This window comes from Lepidochelys kempii, chromosome 7, assembly GCF_965140285.1.
Source record: "Lepidochelys kempii isolate rLepKem1 chromosome 7, rLepKem1.hap1, whole genome shotgun sequence".
In the NCBI taxonomy this organism is placed as follows: Eukaryota; Metazoa; Chordata; order Testudines; family Cheloniidae; genus Lepidochelys; species Lepidochelys kempii.
The window spans coordinates 105,934,623-105,947,256 of record NC_136386.1 but is presented as its reverse complement, the minus strand read 5'-3'; the positions used below and the strand labels follow the sequence as shown (position 1 = coordinate 105,947,256).

At 46.8% G+C, this 12,634-nt stretch overlaps 1 protein-coding gene across 1 annotated transcript; it reads left to right on the top strand.

Moving 5' to 3' along the window:
* Window positions 1-7,351: 7,351 nt before the first annotated feature.
* Window positions 7,352-8,668, top strand: HMX3 (H6 family homeobox 3). Its single transcript, XM_073354963.2, has 2 exons — window positions 7,352-7,673; window positions 8,038-8,668. The coding sequence occupies exons 1-2, from the start codon at window positions 7,352-7,354 to the stop codon at window positions 8,643-8,645; spliced, it is 930 nt and encodes a 309-aa protein (XP_073211064.1). The 3' UTR covers window positions 8,646-8,668.
* Window positions 8,669-12,634: the final 3,966 nt, after the last annotated feature.

Sequence of the window (12,634 nt, the reverse complement as noted above, 5' to 3'; positions counted from 1 at the left end):
CAGACAGAGACAAACACCTACAAGATCTCTGTCAAGCTTTCTTACAACTACAATACCCACCTGCAGAAGTAAAGAAACAGATTGATAGAGCCAGAAGAGTTCCCAGAAGTTACCTACTACAGGACAGGCCTAACAAAGAAAATAACAGAACGCCACTAGCCGTCACCTTCAGCCCCCAACTAAAACCCCTCCAACGCATTATTAAGGATCTACAACCTATCCTAAAGGATGACCCAACACTCTCACAAGTCTTGGGAGACAGGCCAGTCCTTGCCTACAGACAGCCCCGCAACCTGAAGCAAATACTCACCAACAACCACATACCACACAACAGAACCACTAACCCAGGAACTTATCCTTGCAACAAAGCCCGTTGCCAATTGTGCCCACATATCTATTCAGGGGACACCATCACAGGGCCTAATAACATCAGCCACACTATCAGAGGCTCGTTCACCTGCACATCCACCAATGTGATCTATGCCATCATGTGCCAGCAATGCCCCTCTGCCATGTACATTGGTCAAACTGGACAGTCTCTACGTAAAAGAATAAATGGACACAAATCAGATGTCAAGAATTATAACATTCATAAACCAGTCGGAGAACACTTCAATCTCTCTGGTCACGCAATCACAGACATGAAGGTCGCTATCTTAAAACAAAAAAACTTCAAATCCAGACTCCAGCGAGAAACTGCTGAATTGGAATTCATTTGCAAATTGGATACTATTAATTTAGGCTTAAATAGAGACTGGGAGTGGCTAAGTCATTATGCAAGGTAGCCTGTTTCCTCTTGTTTTTTCCTACCCCCCCCCCCAGATGTTCTGGTTTAACTTGGATTTAAACCTGGAGAATGGTCAGTTTAGATGAGCTATTACCAGCAGGAGAGTGAGTTTGTGTGTGTATGGGGGTGGGGGGGGATGTGAGAAAACCTTGATCTATGCAGGAAATAGCCCGACTTGATTATGTAAAGAGTTGTCACTTTGGATGGGCTAGCACCAGCAGGAGAGTGAATTTGTGTGGGGGGGTGGAGGGTGAGAAAACCTGGATTTGTGCTGGAAATGGCCCACCTGTTGATCACTTTAGATAAGCTATTACCAGCAGGACAGTGGGGTGGGAGGAGGTATTGTTTCATGATTTCTGTGTGTATATAAAGTCTGCTGCAGTTTCCACGGTAAACATCTGATGAAGTGAGCTGTAGCTCACGAAAGCTCATGCTCAAATAAATTGGTTAGTCTCTAAGGTGCCACAAGTACTCCTTTTCTTCTTACTGAGGAAGAGGGAGCCTTTGTTACGGATTTAGCACCTCTGCCCTTTCAATTGAGAGCGGAGAGAGCACCCAATCCACATTTTTAGTTATCTGAGAGACACCGCCAGCAACACAGGGGAGATCAGACTTGATTTCTAAAGTGAAAAGCACGCAGAAGGGGGGAAACAGCCCACTTTCCAGGCTTCCTTTCCAAAGAAACAAAAGGGGGGGGGGGCATAAGCCTGTATAGTCGTCCGCCCTCCCCTTTTGCAGGCTGCCTTTAAGTGAAAAAGATGCTTATGTGCACAGAAGATGCTCATAAACTACTAATGCCAATTGCTGGCATCCCCTTCCCCTCTCCCTCCACAGATATGCCTCTCAGCTTAGTTATTTCTGTATCTATCTTGGGACTGTTTCTGAATGCAGTCATTTATTTGCAGGACTTTGTAACTATAGTAAAACTACAGGGTCCAAACTATATAATATATAGGTGACGAAGAAATGTAATATACATTTTCACTGGGGACTTCATTAGTTCCAGTCTAATGAATGAGGAAGCCATTCAGATACTACCGTGATGGGCAAGGGTGCAACCCCCTAAATTGGATATTTAAATTTGTCTCTAGTTCTATCCCTATCATGATTGTTACAAGCATATAACTCAGTAATACCAGAGCAGCATTTATTGCAACATGCTGTCTGAGCAATTCCCATTCTGTTCTATCACTCATCATGGTCTGAAAAAAGTTACATAAATTGAAGAATATCTGTTCGAGATTGTAGCTGTCGCAGATGAAAAGATTACATTGCTGGATCAGTGTAATCCATTCGTGTTTTTATAGACCCCAAATTTTCCGGGGAGTGACATAAATCCTCAGGATGTCCCTGGCTACAAGAGTTTGCTTAAAAAACTCACATTGCTGGACAGCTCCTTATTGTCAAAGGAAGGTAATACCTGTTTGTTCCATGTACTTTCAATGAGAGCTAGATTCAGAATGAGCCAGATTAGTTTTTAAAATGAAAGGACCCAGGGAAAGGAATTTTACATTTTGGAGTCACTGAATCGTTTAAAGAAACATCTTCCTCTTCCCCCATCCCATTCTTGAATCTACAGCTGAAAATTTGATTTTCCTCTTCTTATATGCCAGACCAGACGTTCATTATAGGTGCTCGCATTTATTTCAGATTTTCAGAATTGTACTTGGTTTAAGTGGGTGGGATACTTTGTATTTATTTTTTCCTTCAGAATGTTAATCCACATTGTGGATTCAGTTGTGAATTGAGAACCATATCAGATTACCAGTCTAAAACCCACATGGGTAATTCTTTCCGCGGCAGCTTGGGCAACATCGATACTATTCTGTGCTTAATAAATCTTTCAAGTATAATGGAAAATGCAGGGCCCAGAATCTGGTCCCAATGGTTGGGTGGCTCAGGCCATAAGCAGACATGTGCCCTACCTCTTGATGAAGTCAAGTGGCAAGCCTCTCCCACGGCATTGTTCAGCGGCCTGACACACCCCCAAACCCAGCACCTGCTTTATCTCTATTTGGTCATCTATTTTCATGCACCCATCACCATGGCATTTAGGCGCTCTGAGACAAGAGTATGGTTCATTGTCGGGGCTGCTTGGCAGCCTACAAGCTAGCCAGTTGCTGTGTTCTGATACCCATGCTGGGAAAAAACAGACAAAGAAAAACCCGGTGCATGCTGCCTGCCGGTGAGAGCAGAGACAGCCTGGCCTTTAAGTGCTGTAGACAGTCGGCCCCTATTTCCTACATAAGACTGGCATATCCCGTATGATAAACAACACTGATAGAGAATTTGATTTAGTTCTTTTTAAAATTAAGTATTTGTTTCCCCTTATTAATCTTGATCCACATTCTGATTGTACAATATGTTTTTGTCTACACTGTATTTCCCATTCACAGTTTATGCCTACACTTTGCATATCTGTATATCCCTCTACACATCCTCCCTTCAACCTGCCTGCTCTATATGCATGCAGTTCTCCCTACATATTCTTCCCTTCAACCTCCCACTTCTGCGTGCACGGATATTCCCTGTGTCGTCCTTTTTAATCTGCTTTCACACAATGCTGGCATATACTGCGAAAGAACCAGGACGAGTTCCCCCCTGCAATGCAACCTGTATTTTCTGTCTCTCCCTTCTCACTCCCTGCTCTCACTTAGGAGAAGTCACTGATGATCAGGTATTGTTAAGGCTTTTCAAAGAACTCGTGCGAAAATGAATGCACTCCTTGCCGCAAACCCGTTACCTCTTCAGATGAAAGGCCTGTTTTAGCTCAGGGCACAGATGCTATTCCTAATTCTCATTCCGCTGTGCCGTTGCAGGCTTGGCACTCCGGCCGTGAGGCCTATTCTGACAGTATGAAATAATGTTTACAAGACGACTCCCGTTAGGCCAGAAATTGCAATGCCTCTGAACGCAGCTCGCCCCGTTCAACCAGCCATATTTTATAAAGAGGGGCCAATTCCATGCGACTGAAGGCGGGACTGTAACTGTCTTGATCTCTGCGCTTTCTTCCTTCTGATCGAATTCACGACGTTAAAAGCAATGTCCTCCTCCCAGTGTAGGGCTCTTCTAGCTGAGGTCTTTTTTAAACGCTCAGTTTAAATGAAAGAGTCGTGTGCTGATGCAATTCTCCTGTTCCCTGTACACAAAAATTGTGCTGGTTTTACAAATATAGAATTAAGATGGATCTTGGAGAAGGACATTTTCCCCCTTACAGCCTTGTAAAGTAGCTATGGATTTGCTTCAGTTCTGTTTCTCACACCGGAGTTGATACCGAAATATGGGGAATGCCAACAGAGGGCGCGATGCGCTTTAGTTTTGTGCTAGAGATAGACGAAGCCGGACTGGGACAGTCATTCACGGCTTTTGTTTAAAAAAAAATAAATTAAAAAGTGTTTTCCACTTGAGCCGAAGTGCTTGAAATATCATTTAAAGCGAGAGAATTCGGTCCGGAGTGACTGGGGTGACGCTGAGGTAATTTGTACAGACAACTTGCAGCTTTTCTCTTTCTTCTGACCTGTTCTCCCAGAAGGAGATTAGATTAGATACCAACGTTAAAGTTTGACAATCAGGACGACATCATAGAATGAAAGTGAAGGAGTTGCACCCTTTGGAAATAGGGGACCACACAGTATATGCTGCAAAGACCCTGAGAAATAAACTGGTTAATCTGAAGGGGAAGTACATACAAAGATAGAGGTGTCCTGACATGTAGTTTTAATGTCTACATTTCTTAGATTTACTACATCAAATATCCTTGTGAGGGCAAAATACCAACCTGTCCAGTAATTGCCTGCCCCAGATTCTGAGTCTGTAAGGATAAAGTCTTCTTCACTAAAAGCATCAAAAGTCCAACTTTTTCTGGTGGACTAGAGCTCCGGACTAGCGCTGAATGCATCCAACCGGTGCAGTCAATGATGTATTTTATTCTGAAAAACGTCACTATACACAGATCATGATTTTGTTCTTTTATTGCTGGACAGAAGATTACAGAATGACGTGACGTCAGTATTTTGAAATCGAATGGACACGTGGGGCAAACTTTGTTGGAGTTTCTCAGAATACGCATAGCATCATTGATTCCAAGGTCCAGAAGCTTTCTAATTGCTTTCTAATGGCAGGAAAGATTATTGCAATATCATTTATATGAATATTGTCTATGAATGTTCATAAAACCTACATATCCGTAGAATATCGAGACAGATATTCCTGTAAAGGAAACTATGTTTAAATATAACATTTAAACATAGTTTCCTCTTCAGGACACAAGCTAGAATGTAACTGAGATTCATGAAAATCCGCAGAAAACTATGCTCAGAAGATGCCTGAACACAACATAAAATTGGGTTCTTTTAAATGGTGTTATTTTAACAGAAGTTTTTTATAGGAAATCAAGCCAGCAAATTTTGTAAACTTAAAAATCCCACTCCAAATTAACCATTCATATAAAAAACCTACAATGCAGTTCATCTGGTCTTCATTTTTAAAAAGTGCCAGTTGTAGATGCCAAGTCAAACACAAAGGTAGCAAAAGGGAAAAAGAAAAGAACTCGTAAGAGTGCCCAGCAAAGGAGTAAACGCTGTGGGGTTTACTTCGGATTCTACCAGATCAGCTTCCGTATCTATTTGTTGCCATTTCCACTTGAACTATTTAAATAGATGACAAATAATGTTCGACCCTGCAGGTTAGAAGCTACTGCACAATTTGTGCAAAATTTGAAGTGAAGCGTCAACAAAAAACTGCTGGTTTTGGCGTATAAACACAAGAAGCGATCTTCCAGAAAAGTAGGGGCCGTGTGAACATTGCTGGTCTTCCTCCCATTGTAAAAAAATAATTGCGAACAATAGCCTAGTTCTTAAGAAACATTGACAATAGGTTTGTTACAGCGGTACCTGTCCCAAACTTTGTTGTGTTCTACTTTAGAACATATGTGTGGCTAGGAAATATTCATAAGGGGAAAAGTGTAGCGTCTGCTATTAAACTGATATCCTCTGTAAATAGGACCCTTAAAGTATATAATCCAGATCATACTTTAATATTTGTTAAAAGTGTTTTAAAACCAAACTACACGTTACAAATTACCAGTATTACGAGAACCACAGACTTTTCAGCTTCCCTCATTGTTAGCCTTATAGGTAACATGTTGCCGTGCTCAGTATCTAATCTAATCTATCTATCTATCTATCTATCTATCTATCTATCTATCTATCTATCTATCTATCTATCTATCTATCTATCTATCTATCTGAAATAATATAACATACCTAATATAATAAGTGCCATAGCTCTATAATAGACTTGTATCCAATACTTTTTTCTGAAAGGAGGATTTTTGTTAATCTAAACACAACGTTATGATCTATTGATAAAGGTCAATTTGTCAGTGTATTTTGGGTGAGTCGAGGACACCGTTTTAAAATTCGCCTATACAAAGTTGGGTGGAAATGCACAATAGTCCCCATTCCGCGTAACGGTGAATCACCTTCTTGTGACACTTTTGGGACAGGGATCTGTAGAAGCTCGGCTCGTGGGTGTATGTTGGAGTCGCGGGTCAGCGATCTATTTGGGAGCGATACATTTATGGGACAACCAGCCCGCCTAGATTGTTGTTTGCATTCATGTTTAATCTTCCTTCTGCCTTGGTTCTTCTGACGATCTCGATCAGGGAATGACCACGGACCGCCCCGAGCGATCCGTGCCCCTCTTCCCAGTCGGAGAGGCTTTGGGGTGGTTCTCAGAGGAGAGACAATGCATAGCTGAGCCTCTCCCACTCCTCCCCCAACCACCCCAAATCCTACCCGCACTGGCGGCGTTCTCCAAAGATCTCCAAGCCCGGGGGGACCTGTGCAGCTGGGGAGGAGAAGATGCGGGAGAGGGAAGAGAAAGGAGGAAGTGTGAGGGGGTGGTTTGTAGCATGAGCGGGGAGCTCTGTGTCATTTGCCTCCTGCGCGTCTCGTGGTGCTTTAGCAAAGCCAATATCCTTTTGCGCTAATAGCCCTGTCCTCATTTGCTGCCTAATTGGACTATATAAAGCCAATAACAGGCGAGCTCTTATAGCCCGAAGCCAAAGCACCAAGTCTACAGGGGGGCGGGGGGAGGCTGCCACCGCTGCTGCTGCACGGGGCTGGGGCTGCGCGGAGCCCTCTCCCTTGGCTGCTGCCTACTCCCGTTTGCCATTGTGCGTGCCCAATCGCCGTATACGCCCTGCATTTAACTTGGATGACATTTTGATTTCATCATTAGCATCCGGCGCCAGATTGACGCAGCAGCAGCCGCCGCCGCCGCCGCAGCAGCCGGGCTCTGGTCCTCCTCCCCGCAGCAGCCCTCGGTCCCGGGCTCTGTGGGTCTGAGTGTCCCGCGGCTGAGCAGCCCCCTTCCCGCCCCCCGCCCCAGCCTCCCGCCCCATGCGCGGAGGCGCTGCCTCCTGTCCTCGCCCAGCCGCCTGCCCCACCCCCGGCCGGATTGGGCGCCCAGCGCCTGGGCGGCTGCCGCTGCCGCTCGAGTGTGGTTAGCGGGTGGTTTATGGTCTGAGCCGCCGCTGCCCTGCCAGGGACCGGGAGGAGGATGCCTGAGACGGGACAGGAGACCCCCAGCAGCCAGCCGCCGCCGCCCAAGGAGTCGCCTTTTTCCATCAAGAGCCTGCTCAACGGGGACCACCACAAGACGCCTCCCAAGCAGCCCCGAGCGCTCTTCGCTCCGGCTGCCAAGGGGGCTCTGGATGGAGCCGGCTTTTCCCTCTCCCAGGTGGGCGACCTCACCTTCCCCCGCTTTGAGATCCCGGCTCAGAGGTTTGCCCTGCAAGCGCACTACCTAGAGCGGTCCCCAGCCTCCTGGTGGTACCCGTACACCTTGACCGCCGCGGGAGGCCACCTGCCCAGGCCTGAAGGTACGGAATGAATCTGTCTGTCTGTCTGTCTGTCTCTCTCCCTCCTACTCCGCTCGCGCGGCTCCGAGATGCCCAGCTGGGTGTCCCATCTCCCGGGGCAGGAGCGAGGGCTCGCTCTCCCCACGCGGCTACCCCTGAAAACAGGATGGTTTGGTAACTGCTTTCCCCGCATCGTTCAGTGGCCCCCAGCAGGCTCCTTTCTGGGGGGAGGTGAAGGTGCCTGTGAGGCCCCGTGGTGAGACAAGCGTCTCTTCCTTGCCCTTTGTGGCTTAAGTTTGCAGGGAGGCATCAGGCTGGTGTTCCTAGGGCCTGGGTGCCTTTGAGGATGGTGACAAAGGTGCGGTGTGTTTTTGGTTTTCTTTAGCTGCAGAGAAATCTCTCCTGCGAGACTCCTCCCCGGCCTCGGGCACGGACAGAGACTCCCCGGAGCCCCTGCTCAAGGCTGACCCGGACCACAAGGAGCTTGACTCGAAAAGCCCAGAGGAGATCATTCTGGAGGAGAGTGATTCGGAGGAGGTGAAGAAGGAGGAGAACGGGGAGGACTGGAAAGCCAGGGAAGACAGCCCGGAGAAGAAGCCCTGCCGAAAGAAGAAGACCCGCACTGTCTTCTCCCGGAGCCAGGTGTTCCAGCTGGAGTCCACCTTTGACATGAAGAGGTACCTGAGCAGCTCGGAGCGGGCCGGGTTGGCAGCATCTCTGCACCTGACAGAGACCCAGGTCAAGATCTGGTTTCAGAACAGAAGAAACAAGTGGAAAAGGCAGCTGGCCGCAGAGCTGGAGGCTGCCAATCTCAGCCACGCTGCAGCCCAGAGAATAGTGCGGGTGCCTATCCTCTACCATGAGAACTCCACCGCCGAGAACGGCACCTCGGCTGCCAACGTGCCCGTCAGCCAGCCCCTCTTAACATTCCCTCACCCCGTCTACTACTCCCACCCGGTAGTCACATCAGTACCACTCCTGCGACCCGTCTGAGAACTGACCCCATTCAGCTTTCTGGTGCCGCAGTGGGGAGGGGGTGGCTTTAAAAAATCACCAAACCTCTAGGTCAGGAGAGAGGCCCGAGGAAACGGAGCAGCTGTAAATGATCAGTAATTTTTGTAAGTACTCAAATGATTTGTGCACTTCATCAAGCGAATATTTGATGCTCTTTTTTTAATGGGTGGTTGTTAGGAAGTTGTGGGGGCGGGGGCGGGGGGAAAGACCCTAAAAATAAAACCAGAGTTGAAGTGGAAACTTGTAGAGAACACTAGAATTGTTACATCTTTTGTAAACGTGAACAAAATATTGCGCTGATATTTGTGGCTTTAGTTTTATTTTTGTAAACAACAATAAATAAATGATCACGGTTTACTCCTCCATATTTGCCAAATGCTAACGGAAAATGGAATTTCTTTTCCTTTCATGCCTTCCCTTCTTTCTCAAACTTGTTAATACTCGTGGTTCTGTTACAACTCAAAGACTCCACCAACCGTGGCTTTTAATTTAACCAGACCTTTGTACAAATTTGCCTGGTCACTTTTCCATGTTTTGTATCGTTAGGTTTCTGTGATGGGACTTTATAACTCGAAAGAAACACAACCAAAAAGGAAATGCTTAATTATAGACTCACTTTGGGTGGTCCTTATTTATTACCATTTGTTTAGATTTAAAAATAATTGATTGTGGATTATTATTGTCCTTGGGGGTCTTTTTTCTTTCATTCAAATGGTATTGCAGCATTAAAAAATCTGTACCCTTTTGTTTTCTTTTGTAAAACAAATACAAACAAAAAACTATTGTACTTTTGAACTGTGCAATATTGTACGGCAATTCTTGAAGAACTGCTTTTATTTTAATGGTGAGAAAAGGGTTTTTTTCATTGTATAATTGCGTTCCTTTATGTAGTTAAAAAGAAGGAAGGAAAGTGAAAAGAGAGGGATAGGAGGGGGAATAAACACTAGTCCTGATGAAATAAATAAAAGAGGTTCAGTGTGCTGAGCGCTTTAAGTGAAGGACAATCAATCTTTGAAAAAATGTTAACTTATTTGCTATTATGTACAGTTTTCTTGTAGAGTCCATGGGGTGTGTGGATTTTAATAGACTGAAATCGAGTGCTGTGTGGACACCTCCATTCTCTCTGTCTTTCCTGCTGTCTGCTCACCTGTTGTAGGACAATTGTTTACTATCATCCCAAGGTGGTTTTTTGTTTGTTTGTTTGTTTTTGTTGACTCTCTGGTTCTGCCAGGAATCGGTCCTCTTTTTAAAACAACCAATACTGTTATAACTGAATGTTGTGGTGGAAAAATAAATAAAACCCGTTCCTTATCATTTTAAGTGTGGCTTTGGAAAATGAGACAGAACAGGTGTCTTTCCAACCTTCCCCATTTCCTCCTATTGTTAGACACACACACACACTCCCTCCCACTGGCTCTCATTCCAGGAACTGGTGAGACAGAGGGCGCATTGTTCCACTAAATGAACAACCACTTTGCTTACTCCCCTGTTGTTATCACTGGGAGGGGGTTTCGAATTTAGCTTTTATACAAATACTGTCAGGCTCCGGGCTGCCTGCACTATGAGCGGGCTGCCGCTGTTTATTGGCCTTGCAGGCCTATGGTAGATGGCAGGGTACCTCCCGGAGTCATAAAGCTTCCCAGAAAACAGAAGTGGGCCAGCTGCAGCCGCTCCCTCTTAACTTCAGCCCGGCAAGGTATATTTCTGGCAGAGATGATGTATGTGACTGCTGGAACTGGAGGGGTCTGAGAACCCCATTCGAATCAAAGGGAGCTTGCCCAGCGACACTTCCAGGGCCGGTTCCCTGTGGCTGAACTAATAATCAGAGAGCGGGACAGAGGACATTTCTCTACCCAGGGCCAGCCCGGGAGGCTTTGGGGCTTTTGACAAACATCCTGGCTCGCGGGACTAGATGAAAACTTTCCCAGGTGGAGTCAAAGCAGAGCGTTGCCCAGTGGCCGATACTCTGTTCCCCGAAGCAGCGGCTGGGGGTGGGGAGGGGGGGGGGCGCTCAGGTTTCACACAGGGAAGGGAATTGTGGCGGGGGCAGCCCTTGGATTCCTGCGCTGCAGGGCTGCGGGGCTGCGGGGGAGCCCCTTGGCCCATGCGGTGACCGCAACCCCGAAGGCACCGCAAAGTTCACCGCCTGGCTCCCACCTCCCTGGACACTGAGCCCCCCAAGGCGGCCAGGAGAGAAACTTGCGCTTTATTCTTGGCTTCTCCGAAACAAGGGAGGCCAGACGCGCGCGCACCCCTCCTGGCTCAGCAGCACCCTGCCCCCAGAATTGCTGCCTGGGGTGACTCCTGCAGCAGCAATGGTTGCAGCACCGGGGGACTTCTTCCCCCACCCCCCCGGGAGGTTATCAGCGACGGGGTGTCAGCCTGTGGCAGGCAGCGGCGGCAGCCGCAGCCCGGGTGCTCGGTCGGGCAGCTTTCCTCTGCAAGCCGTGCTGATCCGCTCAAACTTCCGGCTTCAGCCTGCTGCACATCCCAACTTCAGCACCGCTGGGCTGGGGCTGCTCAGGGCCTTCCCCCGTTTGCCTTGGGGCGGCCCTACGCTCGCTCTGGAGCAGAACTTCTCCCTAGCGAGCAAAGCGAGCAGCTGCGAAAGCAAGAGCACCCCCTTCCCCTGGGCCGTGTGCTGGGGACCAGCCCTCCCTGGCGCTGGGGGACTGCCTTTCTGCAATCCTCTGCTGTCAGCAAGTTCTGCTCGCATGCAGCTGTCTATTCCTGCTTCCTTTGGAGAAGGTCACGTTTGAAGTTCACGCCTGAGAAGCGGCCCCGAATGTCTCTCTTGAGGATTTTGCTTCATCTCATGCGCTGGGTTGGCACCGCGTGCATCGTTATTATTATTATTAGTTCAGATTGGAGAGATAGGATCGGTTCCCGTTTATAGAAAACTGCCCCGAATCAATGTGTGTGTACAGTTAGGGCAGGATTTCGCAAAAGCCCCATTGAAAAGAGATAGTCGTTCATTTTCTTTGCGGTTTGGGAGCAAAAGCCTGGCATGTGTCGTGAATGAAAAATAAACAGAAATTCTCAGTCAAAATATGCTGTTCCGTGTGTCACCTACAAACAAAGTGATGCCTTTTGCTGTTTGCAATACTAACTTTGAGGCAAGTCAATAGCAGCCCGTTAAAAAGCATGTTGTAATAGCAAATACATTCTGGGATTTCACAGCACGATGGCACGATGTTATCAAACGCCAAGAAATACTTTATTTGTGGTCAGTGCCTAGAAAACGGTTATTGACTGACCCAGTTTTCCCTAAGTCGAGAAATGACTAGTTTGTTGCAAACACAGGTCGTCCTCTGTATTTCTTTTATCTCCTCAGCTCCTACACCTGCTGCATCCATCAACACTCCAGTGGAAGCATCACCGTGGAGTTCATAAGAATATAATTGCAGCAATAAAATGACAGTCCTTGTCTCGCATGCACGAAAGCATCAAACAAGAAGGACTGAGTTTAGAAACACACAGGCCAAAACTCCTGAACAAAAAAAAAGGGAAAAGAGGACAGGTGCAGGTATATAACGCTGCCTTTGCTTGAACCTTGTGGTTTAACTAGGTTCAAGTATAATCAAAAGCCATTTTTCCTTTACATTTTATACTTTAAATAAACCTTCCATTGAGTGAGATTCGCAATAACGTGCCAACACCTCATCTTTCAGGCGAGCAGCTTTGTCCTTTCATCGGAGCCTATTAACCAGATTAACCCGGCTCTGGGAGGATTTTCTGGTGTGGTTAGAACATGCTGAGAGTTTGATATTTGGGCGTTTGGAAATTCACACCACAATCTTTTAAAACTAACTGCTTCTCATAAATTACATTTACTCCAACGTTAAGGGAAGTGATTGCTTAAATCGTTCTTGCGATTGAGCAAAATGATTCCTCCTGTAACTTTTCCTGGTGGTTTTGAATAGTTGACAACCCTCTCGTAAAGTCTTACACTGATCTGCAAAATATAC